Below are 20,573 nucleotides of genomic sequence, written 5' to 3'. Positions count from 1 at the left end.
TTAGGTTAAGGACCCATCCTCTTGTAAATAACCTCATGCTATCTGTTTGTAACAAAAACAAACCTATTGCAGAATAAAGCTGCATTGTAAGGTCTTAAGGAGTATTGCTTAAGCATACCTTTCGAGTGAACAAATGTCCTTTACTAATGACTTTTATGTTAATGTGAACATTTCTATTACCTGTGTGTGTATGTATATGTGTATATATATATGCATGCATATGTGTGTGTGTATGGTGATCATCTCATGTGACTGCCTCTAAATGGTTTTGCAGTGCAAACAGCATGTCTAATCAGCTTTCTGGCTAGCACTAGACACGTGGTAGTTTTCCAGAGCGTGTTGATTAAATGCATAAATCTATGCCCACTACAAACAAAAGGCTTTCAGGACCAAAGATTACAAGTATGGATAATGTCACATAATATCTAATAATCTACTTTTTATTTAATCATTACTACAGAGAAAGGAAGTAGAGACACTTTGAATGAAGTACAAAGAGAGCGTAGTTCTTTTCCCAGGGTCTCCATTGTCTGTGCAGCCTTGGGGAAATTACTTAATTTCTTCAAGCTTATCTATAAAATATAAATGAAAGAAGTTGCAGTTTACTGATTCACTTTCAGATATTTATGGTTTGCATTTTCTGTTCTAGAACCACCAGAGACTCAATTTAATCAGAAAGTTGAGGCTGTGGCTGATGAGCCTGACATGGCAAGCTAAGAAGTGTTCTTTTTTTTTCTCTTTTCTTTTTTTCTTTTTTCAAAATTCTAGGCAAAATGGGGCCTTAGGAAAATCAAAGGAGAGTTTCAAAACAAGGTGTGGTGAGGCGAAGAAGCCTCGTGCTATGGTTACAGTAGACACAGGACGCCGATGGGGCATTCCAAGAAAGGAAGGAGAGACAGCTCCATTGCTGGAGGAATTTGGTCAACACCTTACTAGAAACCACATATGACCATGAAGGCAAAACTCTTATTTATGTTGAGAGGTCGAGAGGATTTGATATCTTATCTTCAGAGCAGGAGTCACATCAAGGCTTTTCCTATCTGTTGCTGACCAACTTGTATTTCTGTGATCAAAAAGAATTTGTTTTTTTTTTAAATTTCTTGCTGCCTCTGTTTTTTTTCTTTTTGTCGTTGTTCTTCAAATAAAAGTCCATGTACACACACAGAAATACTCTTCAACCATAAGGAAGGAGTGGCCTTGTAATATTTGTTAGAGCATCAATTGTTCTTGAGGGTACGGTGCTAATTGAAAGGGATCAGAAAGAAAAGCCAAATTGAAAAACAAAAAAAAACCTTTCACATGTAGAGACAACGAAGCGAAGCGAAGCCGAGTGGAGTCAAGGTTGCCCGCGTCTGGCAAGTGAGGGGAGGAGAGAAGAGCTGGTCAGGTGTTAGAGAGGGTCAGACATGCCTGGTGCTGTGTTGAGAAGGCTGCCCTCGGGAGCCGCATCGCGTGCTCAAGCTTTTCTAGGACATCAGCCATGCTTTCTTCACCACACAGAGGAAAGTGTAAGCCAAGACAGCAGACAGGCCCTGCCCCGCGAAGCTGAGCGGTCACCAGGCCGAAGGATGCTAGCGGAGAGTTTGGGGGCATCTGAGTGCGTGTAAACCACAGGTGTTCACACACAATGAGTGCTGTGCCTGCCTCTTGGAGGTTCTGGTTTGTTTTAATGATACTGTGCTTTCTCACTTTCTTCCCTCAGTCCAGGGAAGTTACAACCTACTTTAGTGTGCTGCTCTGTCTGTCTTGTATGTTTCTATCCAGTGTGCCCAACTATCTGTAATGAAGCCTCAGTGAAATGAGCAAGTAATGTCAATGATCATAAAGCTGAAAAAAAAATCAATGCCAACCCTCATGCATGTGCATGACGCTTATTTTCTAATGCAATTTTGAAATGAATACATCAACCCTGTAAGGAAATAGAAGAACAGGCATCACTGCTAAGGTTACTTGATAATTCTACCTGACAGACTTGAAGGATAATGATGTCAGTCTAGAGACTGTTTTCACATAAAATTTTTAATGAAAAAAAATATTGAAAACTTTATTATTGTAAATAATCCTTCAAATATTTATATACGATGATGGTGTTTTCCTCAGCATAAGCGGATTAAGATGTATTTAACAATATTATTGGAGTCTTTTCTCATACTTTATTGTGGATTTAAAAATACCTTTCATATCAGCTTTGAAAGATAATGAAAATCATTTTTAATTTATATGTATATTAAAGGTAAACAATCAAACACCTGAGTTCAAAGCACTTGAGATTATTTTATTTCACTTTTATATAGAGTACATTGGACTGATTTTACATTTGACAATTTTGAAATAACTATGAAATGTGTTTTGTTTCAGAGTTGTTCAAAACAATCTTTGATCTAACATCTAGGTTCATTTTATTTTGATTCACAATAAACTAAGTTTGAGAGGGAAAAAAAAGCAACAAAAAGAAAATAACCTTTAAACCTTGCTTTTATGATGTTAGCCGTTGACTCTGGACCCATGAATGCAGTGGTGTGTCTAGGCGCTCGAGGCAAAGCCTCTGGAAACTACTTCTCGACTAGTAGCCTTGAGAGTCCTTCTCCCCTCTTCCTCAGTGTCCCTTAGCCTTGCAGGCCCTCTTGCAATGGGGGCAGGGGAGAGGGAGCATAAGAGTATGACCCAATGGGAATATGACCAGTATGTAAAATATTTTTTTTTTTTTTTGAGGTAGTCAGCTTTAATCCAGGCTGATCTGGAATTCACTATGTAGTCTCAGGGTGGCCTGAAACCTACACAGTGACCCTCCTGTCTCTGCCTCCTGAGTGCTGGGATTAAAGACGTGTGCCACCATGTCTGGCAGTATGCACTATTTAAAGATAATTAAATAAAATATTTCGTAAACAGAAAAAAAATACAGCTAGACTTTAAATTATTTAAGTAACATTATAATAATGTGCTGTATCTCATACAATACAGAATATTCCAGAAATTGTGTCTTTCTCCATTTTTATATTGATTTTTATATTGAAATGGTACATTTATATTGAAATAGTAATAGAGTATTAAGTTGTTCTAAAAAGATGATTTAGAAAAACAGTACAGTTCTATGTAGAACAATAGTAATAACAAATGTAGATATGTGATTGTCATATTATATTGAATCCAAAAAAAAAAAATTTGAGTTAAATAACCAGTAATGAGTCCACTGTAAACTTGAGTATTTTTCAGTTCAGTAACTAACTTCAATATCTTTATTTCTTATCAAAAATAAATCTATCCATATTGGTTTAGCCAATTTAACAAAATGACCTGTTTGTATTTCTGTTTCAATGGTGGTATGTTATTATCCTCTTTAGAAATTTCAATCTATTTAAAATGTTTATATATGTCATGCATATTCTATGAAGTTAGTATAATTTAACTTAACATAATTTACATGGAGAGTCTTAAAAATGGTTTAGTACTCACTTTGGTAGCACACATACTAAATTTGGAAATGGTACAGAGAAGATTAACATGGCCTTAGATCAAGGACGAAATACAAATTTGTGAAGCATTCCATATTTTAAAAATGAGGGGGGGCTGGGGAAATGTCTAAGCCGTTAAGGCATTTGTCTGCAAAACCAAAGGACCTAGGTTAAATTCCCAGGCCCACGTAAGCCAGATGCACAAGATGGCTCATGCATCTGGAGTTTGTTTGCAGTGGCTGGATACCCCGGCACACCCATTCTCTTTCTCCTTCTTCCTCCCACTTTATGACTCTGTCTCTCTCAAATAAATAAATTAAAGTAAAAAAATTTAAAAATGGTTTACTTGCACAGTTAGTAATAACTCAATATTTATAATATTTTTACTGATTTTCAGGCATGGATTATTTTATGCCTATATGCATATGTGTATAGTACATAACATGTGTGCAAATGCATATTCCCCATGCACATGTGTCTTGTCCAGAGCCCAAAGAACACTGGGTTTTCTTCCCTGCTGTCTCTCTTCTGCATGTTTTTTGAGATGGAATCTCTCATTGAATATGGAGGTGCTTTTGTTGTTGTTATTTGTTTTTTTTTTTTCAGTAAGACTGGCTGACCAGCCAATTCTAGCAATTTCTCTATTCTCTTTTCCACACAGGACTTGAGTTTAATGTGTGCATGGCCACGTCTAGCTGTTTACATGGGTACTGGGGAATTGAGCTCAAGGATAGGTTTTCTGAGGGTTCTCTTGTGTAGCAAGTATTCTTATCCACTGAGCCATTTCCCTACACATAGATAAAGCTTTTTACTTTCACTTTTTGATGATTTAAACTGAATTTTATAGAAAACACTGAATTTATTTTATAATTATCTAATGAAAACTTCTGAGTGACATCATAAAGTGTTTATTATTATTATTATTATTATTATTGTACTGGATTGGTGTTTTCTTCTCAAATAATCCTTCTTACCTCACTTCATAGTGGCAGTATTTGATGGACTACATCATGTTGCCTCCAGTACTTAACTTCCTTCTCAAAATTAGGGTTTTTTTTTTTTTTTATTCTGAACCAAACATGATTTAGTATGCACAGACTAAAAAAATGAGTTTTAAAGTTATATGTTTCATTTATAATGAACTTGAATTGCTAAGTAAACCTAGCCCTTATCTCAGTCTGTCTCTATGGGAAGAAAAGAAAGTTAGTGTGGATGTCAGTAATGCTTTAATGCTGCTTAAATTGACTGTTTCTTCTCCTCTCTGGTTTCAGATGCAATAACAGAACGCAGTGTGCAGTGGTGGCAGGCCCGGACGTCTTTCCAGATCCCTGTCCAGGAACTTACAAATACCTTGAAGTGCAGTACGAATGTGTCCCTTACAGTATGTATGCCCCTTCCTTTTCTATAGAAAGAGAATGCATCAGCCTTTCATTTGCATGCAGGGACCAAGTATTCTCTGTGCTTACATAAACACAATTAAATAAAATGAGTAAGAGGTTAACAAATTTACTGTGAGGATTTTGTACTCTTTCCACAGTGCATGCCTGTACAGCCTTTAATTTGGGAGATATATTGCTATACATGAATGCCTGTGTGCACGCCATTCCTAAGTCAAGTTCATAAGGAGCTTTTGAAAGTGTTGAGGGAGCAGTGTGTCAGGTCTGCAGCCATTCAAATTTAAGCGCATAGGAAGTGCGTAGATAATAACATCAACATAGATAAATGTCCAATGTGATCCCAGTAATGATGTCGACATTTCGTGTGATGGCAAGCTTCAGAGAATCCATATATATATATGTTCCAAAGGGAACAGACTAGAAAGCAAATACAAGGATGATTTTAACTAAAGAGCTCTTCAAGGGGTATTTTATTTTGTTCCTAGAATCAGGTCTTTACAACCCTTATTTCAGTCATAATATAGGCCAGAAATGTTTTATTTTTTTCTTTTGGAACAATGAGGAATCTGATGATCTAAAATGGAGCTTTTTATTTTTTTTTTTAACTTTTCTTCCAAAGGAGACTCAATGTCTCAAAAAGGAAATAATCCAAATAATTATTCTTGGGTTGTCCTATGGAAAGTTGCTCAGTAATCTGCTAGTCTCCTGTAGACACTCAGCTCATCTCAAATCCCAAATTCCAACTTCCTTTGATGTCCCAGAAGGAACAAAATATCTAGGTATCAGTAGGCTTACTCTGCCAGGAGACGATTCTGAGCCTTCCTTCTCGATGCTTATTTCAAGAAATGCCATAGTACTCATGAACCAGAAGTTTGCCTATTTTGAAAGTAGAGAGAGTTTTGGTCAAGAAGTCATATATTAATTTTTAAATAATTATAATAGTACAATTGAAATATTTCTGGTTTTGAGCATATTGATGTTTTATAGAGTTTTATGTTTTAACAAGTCTTTTTTTTCTAGTGATGCTTCATGTGTTGATATTTCTTATCCTGCAAAATGTGAGCGATAGGCTTTATTAAACTTTAGTTAATGTATGAGAAATGTTCAAATTCATTTATAGTTGACCTGTGATATTGTGAAGAAATGAAACTCATAAGATATCTTGTAACTGCAATAGTTCTCGTTCATTTTCATAAAGAGATCTTTGTGATCTAAGTAGAACTCAATGCTAAAAAGGCATTTTATAAAAATATACAATAAGGTACACCTAATTTCTAAAGACAATTTCAGAAAACACCTGTCTTTTAGATGTTATATTTTAAAACATGAAAACTGAAGGAAAATGTCAGATAGTAGATTTTATCATAAGTTTTTAAAAAGTGAAAAACTTCATAGCAATCTCAAAGTTCTTACATTTGATCAGAATTTCTTTGAGGATCACAACTCAAAGATCATTGCCAAACTCATCCTGAAATATCATTGACTTTAATCACCTCAATGTAAATAAGAGCTTGCGAAAGCACTTCTGCATAAAATATCAGTTTCCCACTATTCATTCTTGCATCAGTTTTCAGAAATTGGCAACTTTATTCTTTCTTATCTTATTTCTGATAATCTGTATTTTTGTGACTTCCTTAAAATGGTTCATTATATATTATTAATCTGACTGCTTCATTAAATTAGAGTTACAAAGTTAGGTACCTACTAGCTACTTTATGCCTATGTTTGATTCATACTCTATAGCATGACAATATTAATTTACATTATCAGCAGTGTATTTTGTTTAGATGTGTAACACCAAATTGAAATTCTTTTGTGAATTTAGCATCATTTTAAAGGAAAATAATCCAACTGAATGCACAAACTGGAGCTGGAGATACGGCTCAGTTGACAGAGGGCTTGCCTGGTGTACACAAGTCTTGGTTTGGGGTTTGACGCCAGTACCTCATAAACTCATTGTTAATGAGTTTAACAGAAGAATAAGGAGCTCAGACATCAAGACCTTATAATATGATCTGATTACATAACATAACAGCCACACTCTTCAACCCATGTAATCGTGCCCTCTGCTTATCTGTTTTTAAGCCCATATTTAGATCAACAACCGCCTATTTTTTAAGCATAAAATGCATTCTTTTTTCCAATGCTGAAATCAGTTACCTAACATCTCTATAAGTTATGGGCTCCACGCGGCATGTAGTCTGTGGGTTGCATGTTTCCGTACCTTCCCTTCTTCGCTCCTCACGAGATACTCCCTGCAAATGTGTGTATCTCCACTTGACTGAAAAGGAAGTGGCGTCAGCAGGCTGCCTGCATGTCCTGTGCAGGATGTAGACTAGCTAGGCAAAGGCAGAGCCCAGGATTTAATCTGTTTCCCACACCTGCTCTGAAAGAATCTCTGTATTTATCTTCTTTGATATTTCCCTTTGTATACAAATGTGACTTAATATTTAATCTTTTTTTCAGTATTTGAATCATGATATTAACCTTAACACTAATGTTACCCAGTGAAAGCAAGTATTTCAAGGTCCCAAAGCATTTGCTTTTAGTTTCTTAGCCATTGATTAAGAAGTCTGTGTCTATTCAGAGCAGCAGAATCACTAGAGTGTTTTTTTTTTTTTTCCCAAACACTTCAAAATCTTTAGTGCATGGGCAAGTTTTTGCCGTTAAAAATCCCTCTTTCAGGAGCGGGGGAGTTATCTCAGTGGTTAACGCACTTGCCTATAAAGCCTAAATACACCTAACATCTCTATAAGTTATAATACACAGGTTAGATTCTGCAGTGCCCACATAAAGCCGGAGGCACAAGGTGGCGCCTGCACCTGGAGCTGGTTTACAGTGGAGTCCTCATTCTGCCCATCTGCCTATTTCTGTTTCTCTCAAGCAAATAAATACATAAATGAAAAAGTGCCCCTTGCAACTTAGAGGAAGCCTCTTATCTAAATAGTAAGTTAAGAAGCTTTCAATTACCTGCATTAGAGAAAACAATGTTGGAGAAACTCCTTTTTCATTCACATTAGGCAAACCCGAGGTTTAGGATTGGATATGTTTGATTTTTTCCCCCCTTTGAACAGTTAAATAACCCAGTGATATACTGCTCCCTTCTGTTTATTAAATGGCTGTAATACCCATTTCCATTTCACAGTGAAGAGCACTAGCTGTGAAGTGTGTGGTTTAATTGCTGGTTGCATTGTGGTATTTGCTCCGTGACAGATTACAAACAGGACTGTGACGCCACCACAGTACACAGTCTGCAAAGTTCCCATTGCCTAGTACCTGTGCTCTTCCTTTTGTGTTTAGACCATTGCATATACACAGATGGTTATTGTTTTGCAGCTGTCTACTGTCCATAGACTATAGCAACCATGGACTAAACGGTCTCGTTTTCTGTTTGTGTAAGCTTTGTTACTCATAAAATGCCAAAACTACCTGTTGATCTATGTCTCTGGATGTATCACTATTGTTAATAAACACAATACATTTAGTACCTAAGACAATTTTATTTTTAATACTGAGATATGGAAGTAATAAAATTGCAAATATATTCTGTTCAAACATGTTCACTCAGTGTAATTTTACCAGCAATGTTGTCTGTTAAAGGATGATTATTTTCATTTGATACATATAGAAAGGCAGAGAACATCATGAAAGTATATCAGTGATAATCAGGCATAGTAGAGATAATATATTCATCTGAGTCTAATGCATTACATGAAAAAATGGAAATAACCAATGGGAGATTACGATACTGCTCATCAAAGCCAGCTCCTTGTGTGCTATAATAGGGTTATACCAACTGCTACATCCCCAGCTCCACTTACAATATGATTAACAGAATCTTAGGTGCCAGTGAGCAGAAACATAATTGAACAAGGACAATTGTAGAGAAGAACTTACTGAATGACAGGTCTTATGACTTGCTTTTGAAGATGCCAGTGCGGCGGGGGGGAAGAGTGATTGTAAATGACACTGAACCTGCGTACTTTGGGTGTCTTTGTACTCGTTTTCTTTTTATCACACTTACTAAAGTTATATTTAATCTTTTCTGAAATCTGTTACTCCGATTTTGTGCTTTCTTGTCAGCGTTCACAGGTAACCTGTTCCAATGAAATTTGGGGCAGCTGGATCAATGCAGTCCTCTGTTCTGGTTACACATTAGTTCCACTGACTTTTATAGTCTCTGGATTTTTTTTTCCAGATGTTTGATTTTGCCCCTTAGCGGATACCATCCTATGTGAAAATGACCCAAAAATTTAGCAGGCTTAACCTCTCCTTTCACCAACATCACTTTATTTTTTTTTTTTTTTTTTTTAGTCTTCTGTCTTTGTTTCTCTCCAACCCCCAACCCTTCTCTGACCTAAATTGAAGTTGGAATTTTGGACTCTTCAAGGACAGCTGCCATCATTTACTCAGGTGACAGGGACCACGTGTGTAGGAGAGAAACCGTAAAACAGCCAAGCCCCTACTTCAAGCATCCTGACCAAAGAACCTGTTCTCTGCACCCCGCTGACACACGGAGTTTCTACCAAGGCATACAATTTCACGCACATTACCCACCAACAGTGCTTGTTTTTCCTCATAAAATCAAGCTTTTCTCCTCCTCACTTCTTTGTTTCTTCCTTACAAAAAATGCAAAGCAAAGAACTTGTTACTTATTCTACCAATCTTCTCTTGTACACAGTGTCGGGTTTCATTAGACTAATCTAACCCTGCTTAAGACGCTCCTCACCTTCATTATTTTCAGTAGCTATGCTGGTAGTTATCTTTATAAAAAGAGATAAAAACCAAGTTTCGTGGAAAAAAAATCTTATTTATAAATTATTATAAAAGTTTTAGGCTTATCTTTTATAGTCACTTTATAGGAGGACCTAGACATAGAATCCTCCGGTGATGGCACAGAAATATCAAATTTTAGGTAGCCTACACACATCCCTTCTTTTTATGGTTTAACAGCCTCAAGTCCTGGGTAATTATGGAATCAGTCACTGCACAGCTAGAGCTCGTGGACTCCGTCATTATGGAGTTCTTTCTCTCTTGAGAAAGTGTTTTTTTTAAACTTTCAAAATATTTTTTTTCTATAAAGGAGAGAGATTCAGGCATACTCTCAATACTGTAAAAGACTAAAATGCACGCTCTTCAAGTGAAATTTGGAAATATATATATAGTACCTCATTGTAATTCACAGTCTCTCAGAGGAATATCAGAAGTCAAGGCGGTCGTCACGTGACAGCCTGGTATTGTGCTCTTCATTGGCTTGCTGTAGGGCCTACAGTTCAGGCGGTTAATGGTGACACATGGCAATATCAAAAATACAACTTTCTCAATATTATGAAAGAGCAGTTTCCCTGGGCATGTGGCTTGATCTTGAGCACCATGGCCTCTCCCATAAATTTAGTTCAAATTGACTGGAAAAAGCTAGTAAATGCACATTTTTAGGGAAGGTAGGTGTGCAGTTTGCTTTGATGATCACTGTTGGCTTTCTGGAAGCCTTACACTGTTGAATCCAAATGTATGTGCCACACTTTTTTCAGACTCAGTTTTTTACATGGCTTGAAATGAATTCAGCAACAGAGTTCTCTCAGAGCCCAAGGGTTGTTTGCAGTTAAAAAGAAAACATGGTCCTAAAGGGATCAGGGGAAGAGATGCAGAGTAGATCTCTGTGTGCTGGCGAAACATAACACTTCTCCTATGCTCTGTTTTTCCTTGACTCTTTTCTTTTCCCATTCTTATGACTGAGACAGCTCATTAGTTGTAATTATGTAAGGTAGCAGGAACATTTCAGAAAAGAGATTATATTCACACCTCTTGGTAAGAAAAATGCATTTTCCCCCTACAATGTAGCTTTCTTTCTTTTCCTTTTGTCTTTCGATCTTGTAGTCATTGTGATTATTTGGGTGCCCACAGAATCATAGCTGGGCATTTCCAGGCACCAAAATGTAAAAGGAAGTTCTTATGCCCACTTTTGACCTTGGGCAATTCTACTACTGTGTGTCCAAGCTCACCAAACTAAAATTTCAAAACCTTTGCTGCAAAACAAAAGAGGATTATGACAGATATTGCCAAGGCAAACTCAAAATTCATTCCATCGTGCCACTCACTGACTAATTGTTATGCTAAGTGAGTTAAAATACCAAGTGTGGAACTCATTCATGAAGAATCCCTGCACTTGGGCTGAAGAGCTGGTGTGGCAGGCAAGAGGCTTCCCTGGGAAGCTCAAGGACCCGTGCTTGATACCCCAGTACCCACATAAGCCAGATGCATAACGCCGTGCCTGAATCTGGAAGTTCATTTGCAGTGGCCCATTCTCTCTCTTTTACCATATCTCTCCCTGTCAAATAAATTATATATATAATTTTAAAAGCTTTAGGTGATGAGAATTCCATTTAAAAAAAAAATACCTGCTCCATGGCAGAAGTCATGTGACACTCTTTGTAAGAGTGGGTGAAAAGTATAGATCAAGAAGATTTGCTGTGCTATGATGCCATTTCCTTTATTCACATATTGATCTTAGACAGCATTTGGGATCAGCATTATTATTACTTATTGTTGTTTTTGTTTTTCTAAGTAGGGTTTCACTCTAGCCCAGGCTGACCTGGAATTCACTATGTAGTCTCATAGTGGTTTCAAACTCATAGCAATTCTCTTGCCTCTGCCTACTGAGTAATAGGATTAAAGGCATGTGTCACCATACCCAGCTATGGTTAGCATTAATTCCCACCTATGGTTCTAATCCTGAGTTTATTATGTGCTATGTTACTTCATTGAAAATTAGCTGTTACCGCTTAAGTTGTACAGGGATATTTTCCACAGTAGTTCCTTGATTGCATACCAGTTTGTGTTGATCACAAATAGTCAGTTTATCTTTGGTTTTTTAAGGTTGAAATCTTGGGCTAGTGAGCATCAACCTAGAGGAACCACGATGAAAATGTCTTTCATCCCTTACTTCTCTCTTTTACAAAGAGGGTCCTGTATCTCTCCTATTTCTGGATATTAAGGAAGAAACATGCCATTGTTTCCTAACAACATCCAAATGGATATAATACATTAACGGAATGAGTTCTTTTTTCAATACAAGCAATTCGTTGAGGTATTTTGACTATTTAGATAAGTCACATTTGTAGTAAGATTAAAACTTTCCAGTACACATTATATGTCAATGCATTTTAAATTCTAATTATTTCAAAGTATTCGAGATATCACCAATATCCGGCCTATGTTTGCAGAATGAAACTAAATCAAAAAGTCCTCAGTATCAATTCCTAGCCCTGATTTCAGATCTTAAAATGTTCTATGTGGATGTGATTTTAAGAGTTAAAAGTCTGGCAAAGTCTAGAACTCATCTGTCTTTGAGCCCTTTAAGTGGATTAGAGACCTCATAGAAAATCAGACCTAATTTTCTATTAGCTATGGTTGCTAGGTAACTATTTGATGCAAATTAATCATTAAACATTTAGCAGCTCATTTTTTGATTGGAATGGAAGGTGGAATGGCTTTGGAAGCTGACAGCTCAACAAACAACTGATGAAGAAAGAATATTCTGGAACATTTAATTAAAAATAGTGTATGTCTCAACCATATGGTTTTCTTCCTCTTGGTCATAATCCAAAAGGAAAATAAATAGTTGATAGAAGAAGCAAGAGCTTTTTCCTTATACTAAAGGTTTTTAGTCAGAAAATACCATTAACACCAAAAAAGCACACCAAAATGTTTTATATATAGTGTTATTTTATTTTCAACCTGTTCCATTGGTGAAAATTCCATTGTATGGTTCAATAATCTAAGAATATAAAATAGGCTCATCCCTATTTCCCAGCCCACAAACTCCCTGTGAGTATTGTGTTCACTTTTGTGTGGTGTGTGTGTGTGTGTGTGTGTGTGTGTGTGTGTGTGTGTTGATAAAGAAAGCAGGTATAAATATCTTTACATCACAGACCTAAGAATATATGTAATTTCTTGGAGCCTAGTACCTGAAAAGAAAGTGAAGTCTCTTGTGTTGACGTTACCTTCAGTGCAAAGACTTTCTGTCAGTAGATAGGGAAGAACCATTGTTTGGAAGGTGGTTTTCCAAAGAGGGTGACAGAACGCAAGTGTGAGCAGATGTCATGGTCCTGGTCCTCAACTGCACCAATTTTATGATGTTTGGTTGCTGTTAAACATAGTTAAGTGTTGCATTAGTTTCCTGCTGTTAAATTACTGTAGCATGATGGCTAAAACCCACATAACCCTTTTTTATTAGCATTCTGAAAGTCAGAAATGTAAAATTAAGGTTTTGGCTGAGCAGTGATCATTCTGAAGACTTGAAATGAAAATTTGTTTTTTTTTTTTTCTTTCTTATTTTATTTTTCTATTTTTTTTTCATCTCCCAGAAGCCAGTTACATTTCTTAGCTCATACTTTCTTGCCCTTCCGTCCTTTCTCTTTCATTGACAATCCGCCTCCCTGTCATGAAAGACGTGCATGATGAGCTGTAGCCCTTCCCTGTGCACTTGAGAATCAAGTCGCCATTTCAAAGACCACTCCATATCACTCTAAAATCCCTTGACTCTGAAAGGTAAAGTGCTCACTAGCTTTAAGAATTTGTATAAACACATCTTGAGAGAGAGTATATTAGGCAGACTACTATTTAACCTCTTCTAATTAAGTACAGTTTAGTCTTTGAAAAGAACATATCCAGGAAAAAATTCATGTAAAACCTTGTTTAAAACACTTGATTATCAGTTGCAAAATATTCACGTAGTACATCAGAGGAAAGAGGTGGCCCATGGCTGATTTCAGGCTGATAGTTTATTTGAGAGAGAGAGGATGGAATTGCCGGGGCCTCTAGCCACTGCAAAAGCACTCCAGAAGCAAGAGACACCTTGTGCCTCTGATTACTGTGCTTCTTTATATGAAAATTATTCCTAACATATTTTTACCCTAGCTTTGTTAGGCAAAGTCAACCCCATTTTTGATAAGATTAGATGCAATAATTGGAACATTAACATCCTAGGTCCTTTCCCATAATCCTCTTACAATGTGTTGATTTCTTATCATCACGGTTTATTTAGTTTCCAATGTAAATAAGTAACTGACGTTTACGCCGCCATATTCAGTTTTCTAAAGCATCAGAGAAAAAGGCTAACTCTGGAATTTCCCATCTTTGACTTGATTTGCTTGTATTTACATGTGACAGACGAATTGGTGCATAACAGGCCATAATTCTAACTTGTGTCCGTCGTACAATGTTAGGCCCCTAAAATCAGTGTGATCAAATCAACAGGAAGTTCTGAAGTGGTGGAACCAGGATTGCACTCAGTCTTAGGGGAAGAAGTGCCAGCCCCCTCATGTGATTGAAGGCCGCCCCAGCACCTCCGCTGGTGGCCATGTCCTTGATGGAGACAGAGTTCATCCAATTTGAGTTCTCACTGTGGAGTGGTATTGATGTTTTCATGGCACTCCGGTCAGTCAATAAGGTTAAAAGGATAAGGTTTATTTAGTTTTCAACATTGCCTTCTTGAAGTCAAATGTCTCTTTAATTAAATTTTCCAATATTTGGCAAGAAAGGGATAGTCGTGTCAGCTTTCCTTGGCTAGATATTTAATAGCGTCTTAGGAAAGCTGGTAAAGACCTTCTCCAGTAACCCGAACCAGACGTGCAGCGAGGCTACTTATGAGAGCAGCCTGCAGTCCAAATGCTTTTCAAGGGAGTTAATGATGTCTAAGTTTTCTCATGGTACAAGTACTCATTACGTCTTATCCTCTTAAGTACATTATTCAACCCATCAGTGGATTGTGATGGTCTGTAAAATGCTGCTGCTTCATGTATCAAGCACTCCCGCAAAGATCCACATTGTTCTCACAATTACTTCCATGCCACAGTAAGTGATGGTAACTTCAAAACACCGTGTCTTTTCCTTTTCTTCTCTTCTTTCTCTTTCTTTCTGTCTTTCTTTCTGTCTTTCTTTCTTTCTTTTTTCTTTCTTTCTTTCTTTCTTTCTTTCTTTCTTTCTTTCTTTCTTCTTTCTTTTTTGTATTCTTGATCTGGGCACAAATAATGTAAGTGTGTGACTTTTTGTCATATGATTTAAAAGTTTAATTGTTTGAAAAATATGTTTATTTATTTGCTAGCAAAGGGAGAGAAAATGGGGATGAGAATGGTCATGGCTGGCCCCCATGCCACTGCAAAGGAATTCTAGGCACATACCACTGTGCATCTGGCATTAGGTGGGAACTGGGGAAATCAAACCTCAGGATTTGTAGGCAAGAGCCTTTAACAGCCGGGCCATCTCCTCAGGACCTTTATTTCTTTATTTTTAATATGTCAACTGTGCGCATCAAAAAATATATATAAAGCTGATTTATGAAAAATTTGACCACTTGTGAAGTGATGAGCTTTTTATTTACTCAACAGTTCCATAATAATTACCCAACAAATATATACCTTTGCAATGATTATGATTACCAAATTAAGTGTGAAGCCTAGCAAAATTAGTAGGACAAGCTACAATAAGATCTGTGTGCTTTTATCTAGTGTAGGAAATAGTCATTATGTTAGTATATTGAAAACTTTAGTCACCAAAGGTAACAACTGGCATGTATGAGTCTGATTGTAAATATTTCAGGTCATAATTCCTTACAAAAACGTGTCATTGTGGAGCCTATATCCCAATGTTCTGGCATATTCCACTCCTGGGAGTGTTTGCCTCCCCAGGATAGAATTGTGCCTTGTAGAAGTCATAGTGGTTACATGCAAGCGACAAGAAAAAAAACTTGGTGGCAATTTTCTCTCTCCAAAGTGGAATATTACTGTCAAGTAAATTATCTACCTTTTCTCTGTACCTTTATTATCATGAAGAGAGTGAAGATTTTATTAATTTAATTATGCAGTGGACTTTATTTCCAACTCACTTCTATTTTAGATTCAATGTCAGATGCCATCTTTATAGAATCACACTACAACAAAGATGCTTCCCTATTTCTAGTCTGTGTTTTATCCCTATACGCTTTACAGGAATGGTAGTTTCTAGAGCTCCCTGTGTACTGTGGTAACTGGGAGATACAGCCTTCTCCACTCCCAGTCTCCGGTCATCACCTCACCTAGTATATATATAATAAACGCACTTACAATGCTGTTTATGCAGGTCATCAGCATTCAGTAAGTGCGATAATAGAAATAACTAAATAAATATTTAATGCTGGTTGTGAAAAATAAAGAAATATCACCTTGAGGCACTAATTGCAAAGTTACTTGGCTACGTTAAGCTGTGCATGGTTAGCGATTGCCATATTATTTATTCAACACTGCATGGTTAGTGGTGGCCATATTATTTATTCAAAATTGCTTGCTGAGTTCCAATATTGTTGTCTTACACCTCATGATAAAAGCTGAAGCTGGTCAGAGTAGACTCGGCAAAGTGAGCATGAGTCTGCACTCATGTTTGGGTTCAGTTATCCCAACATAGTCGCCCTCACAATCTCTGAGGGATGCGTGAATCGAGGGATTTGCAGAAGTCATCATGCCCTGTGAGTTGGTCTCAATCCGAATGATGAGCACTCCAGAGAATCACGAGGTGCGTGATTCTGCACTCAGCCACGGCTCGTGACGACCTTGCTTCCCAGACCTTGTTCTTAACTGAGATAATTCCATATGTAGAACTTCCAGAAAATCTACTTCGAAATTACATCTTATGTAAATGCAAGACTATTCTTTTGCCAATGGGTAGCAATTTTTTTTTTCCATTCAGTTAAAATTAGTTTCATCTTACTGCCCCGGCTTTGACTTAAATTAGTTTATCTTCAGGTTTGAGCAGCTCACTTAAACCATCAGTGTCCCTCTTACTCGAGGGACTTTCCCTTACGCTTGCCCATTCAAAGTGTAATCCGGTCAGCAATGGTAATGAGGTTTTGTTCTCTGTAGCATCTATCATCATCCAGAGCATTCTGGATCATGTTCAAACGTGAAAGCCTTACTGTCCGTGACATCCCTGAGAAGAAGAAGCCAGGCGGCCATAAAGAGGGATGGAAAACAAGGTGAAGGGACCTAGGGGGGATCTCTGAAAGCAATGCTAAGAGAGCTGCTGGCATGGGATAGCAAGCGTTTTAAAATAATCAAAAGTTTCAGGGGAGCCGGGCATGGTGGCGCACGCCTTTAATAAACCCAACCCTCCGGAGGCAGAGGTAGGTGGATCACCGTGACATCGAGGCCACCCTGAGACTCCATAGTGAATTCCAGGTCAGCCTTGGCGAGAGTGAGACCCTACCTCAAAAAGCAAACACACACACAAAAAATAAATCAGGGAAGAAGTAAACTGAATATCATATACGTCCTAACATAGGACAATTTAAGTAAAGACGGTACTTTTCAATAATCCTGACACCTGACTCTCTTTAGTCTTTGTCAGTAACCATTTACCAACTGTTTCATGGTGCTTTCCCCTGTGTTACACTTATGAATCAATATAGCATGAGAGAAAATAGGTTACAGAGCCAGACACAGGCTTCAGATTGTCCACAGCCTTGTGCATCAGGTTGAGGACTGTGGGCTTGGTCTGAGCTCATTGAAGGGCTTAAGACAGCTTGAGTTTGTAAAGAATGCATGTTTGGTAGAAAGCTAAAAGGGAGACAGAGGAGGGTTTCTATGTCTAACAATGTATACCAATCACTTGTGGTCTTGTTTCTGAAGGACACACGCAGTGCTTCCAAAACATATCATCATTATTTCTAGAAATCTATGTCATTATAAAGGAATAACGTGAATGCAGTGAATTTTAGAATACAGTCCATCATTCTTTTAGAAATTACATGAAGATTGCTTATGTTGGAAAAAGTACTAAGGATAAGATATTTGAGTTGTGCAATATGGTAGCAAGTCTTCACATGTGTGATCGAATAGATACCTCTTGTTTCTGTTGATAATTATGGTCTAAGGGACGCGGTATGCTGGGAGCCTTTGAAGACGTTGCTCCACAATAACCTGGGGACTTCTGTGGGGATTCCGCTCGCTAGGTCACCACCAAGTTCATCTCCGTGTTATTTCTACTAGATGAACTTCAGCAGAGCTTTAGAATGCAGTTGTACTTCTGCTCTATACTTTTCCAGATTTTTTTGGCCTAAAAAGAGAATCATATTCATTTAAAATAATTTATGAATGATTCCACTTGCATTTTTTAAATACGCAGGAGTGGTTTGTTTCTTTATTCAGTCTAGATCCTTTCCTATGACTTATCTCTGGAACACTCAATGCTGATTTTCTTGCATTTCTGGTCATTGAACTTTTACTTGATTCTGGGATGTCTTCTTAAAGGTGCATTTCTCCCTTTAGAAACGGTATGTTTCTTCTGTGTGTTTTTTTTTTTTTTTTTTGGTCAACCTTGTCTTTTGTACTTAATTATTTCATTAATGTAGTTTTATTATTGTAATCATTAACTCAAATCCTCTGTCCAGTTTGCCTATCAATAACATTGCACTAATCATTGTTTACACCTTATAAAGTGTCAGTAAGAAGTTAATCAAGTTAATTATCTTTAAAGATACTCAAGTAACATAAATGTTCTACCAATCTTGGTTGTTATTGTTTAGAATTCTGTTATCAGGGACAACTGTGAGCGATCACCACTCTTATGTGAAAGTGCTTCTGAGATACTCTAAGTTGTTGACCAAACAGGAAGGATTGAAGCTAGGCTTGAGCAGGGAGTTACGTTACACTAAACAATTAGGATCCAGTGATTTCCAGGTGCACATTTTATGGTAGACACCTGTTTGATAAACATGAGGCATTGGTTTATCAATCACACATCTAAAAATAAATTTCTGCATTTGCACTTAAACTACCAGTATCAGATGACACAACATAGATTTAGGAAAAATGAATTAGTTTAAAAAGCCTAGACATCAAAACTGTCATTTCTATTGTTGAGGATAACAAATTAGGACAGTCTCGCTGGGCTGTGACTCAGGGGGTGATGGAAGGAAAAAAAAAAAGAGCACTGGATGTCAAAAAAAGACCAAGGGCTGGAGAGATGACTGAGCAGTTAAGTGCTTGCCTGAGAAGCCTAAGGACCCCGGTTTGAGGCTCAATTTCCCAGGACCCACGTTAGCCAGATGCACAAGGGGGCGCGCGTATTTGGAGTTCGTTTGCAGTGGCTGGAGGCCCTGGTGCGCCCATTCTCTGTCTGTCTCTATCTGCCTCTTTCTCTCTATGTCTGTTGCTCTCAAATAAATAAAAATAAACAAAAATAAATTAAAAAAAAAAAGACCAAACCCTGTCAGTGCAGAATTTAGGCCTGCTTCATTCACCAGGATATATGTTACCCTTTTATGATATTTTTCTTCTATCATTTGCTTTTATGTTTATTTGAACCTTTTATTCTCTTTACATTAAAAATAAAAGTTTTATTTAAAGGCTCAAGAATGGTATTTCCACTGAAGGTGCTGGCCAGTGGTTAATGTAAACTTGAAATCATTTGATTCAGCGTACAGCCTCTGAGCTGGAAAGATGGCTTAGTGATTAAGGCGCTTGCCTGTGAAGCCTAAGGATGGATGTTTGGAGTGCAGCCTCTGGACCGGAGAGATGGCTTAGTGGATAAGGCACTTGCCTAAGGATGGTTGTTTGATCTCTCTCCAGATCCTACGTAAGCCAGGCGTACAAAGGCGACTCAAGCTGAAGGTCGCACATGTATACTAGGTGGCAAATGCATCCAGAGTTCAATTTTGGTGCCGAGGACCTGGCAGACCAGTTAACTCTCTTGCTCTCTCTCTCTTTCTCCCTCATTCTCTCTCTCTCTAAAAAATAGAAAGAGCAGTACCTGCTTCCCTGTTTGTAGGGTCTGTTTTCATAGACTGAATGAAACTCATGGAAGTTGAATGAGCATTGATTCACAGCAGTCACTGAAGGGTTTTAATGTAACATAAAAGTTATTATTGTTAAAGAAGATCAAATTGTGCTCAAATTTTGATAGCAATCTACTTATGACTGATTTTAAAACAAGGTATTTCCTCACTTACCAGGAAATACACACTTCCATATTCCTTTTCAGTAAGTAGTAAAATTCCCAAGGAATGGAAAATAATGAGATGACTTAACAAAAAATATGCATTATATGGAGATATAAATTCAGCAACTTGTTGAACAATCAGTGATTAAGATTTCAAAGGCATTTATATTGATTTTCCCAAGACTGTATGTGTATAACTTTGTCCAAGTATATGCTACTTTTTTTTTACATGAGCAAATGTTTGAAATATTTTCAAGCACTTAGAAGCACACGGAGATTTTTTTTTTTTATGAAGTTTAAGGAAGTAATAAAAATGACTTGAAAGCCTTAGGCTGCCAGTCCATCCTCTCTTCCCTATCCTGACCTGTCATCTGGGGTCTGTAGGATAATCCCTTTCTCTTAGAGCCCTGAGGATACATCATGCATGCTCACATGTAACAGTCCCCTGTTGCACAGTATATGGGCTAAAGTCACAATGTCATTATTTGTATGCAACTAACCTACAGCTGGTCACCCTCACCAGTATTCATTCCCCATTATTGTAAGCATAAGGCACAATTTAAAGAATTTTTTTTGTTTGCTTGTTTTTAGTTTTTGTTCTATTTTCCACAAAACTACATTCAACTTACCCAAATTTCAGGTGTTCTGAAATTTAGCTTTCTTGTGTCATTGGGCTCATTTCAAAACTTGGCAACTCTCTTTTGTTTAGCATAGCTGACATTTTCATGTTTATTCATGAATATTATCAGGGGAA

At 37.3% G+C, this 20,573-nt stretch overlaps 1 protein-coding gene and 1 non-coding gene across 15 annotated transcripts in view; both read left to right on the top strand.

Moving 5' to 3' along the window:
* Nucleotides 1-20,573, top strand: part of Adgrl3 (adhesion G protein-coupled receptor L3) — a 482,809-nt gene that overhangs the window by 124,493 nt on the left and 337,743 nt on the right. For all 14 annotated transcript variants that reach the window (XM_045130208.1, XM_045130203.1, XM_045130202.1 and 11 more), the window contains one exon: nucleotides 4,724-4,833. In XM_045130208.1, coding sequence (XP_044986143.1) covers nucleotides 4,724-4,833 — 110 coding nt within the window. The remainder of the gene's footprint in view (nucleotides 1-4,723; nucleotides 4,834-20,573) is intronic.
* On the top strand, nucleotides 3,446-3,553 carry LOC123453422. The gene has a single exon (XR_006632812.1). It is a non-coding gene; the product is annotated as a U6 spliceosomal RNA (small nuclear RNA).

Source organism: Jaculus jaculus, chromosome 11 (genome assembly GCF_020740685.1).
Source record: "Jaculus jaculus isolate mJacJac1 chromosome 11, mJacJac1.mat.Y.cur, whole genome shotgun sequence".
Taxonomy (NCBI): domain Eukaryota; kingdom Metazoa; phylum Chordata; class Mammalia; order Rodentia; family Dipodidae; genus Jaculus; species Jaculus jaculus.
The sequence above is the reverse complement of the archived record's forward strand: the minus strand, read 5'-3'. Positions and strand labels throughout refer to the sequence as shown.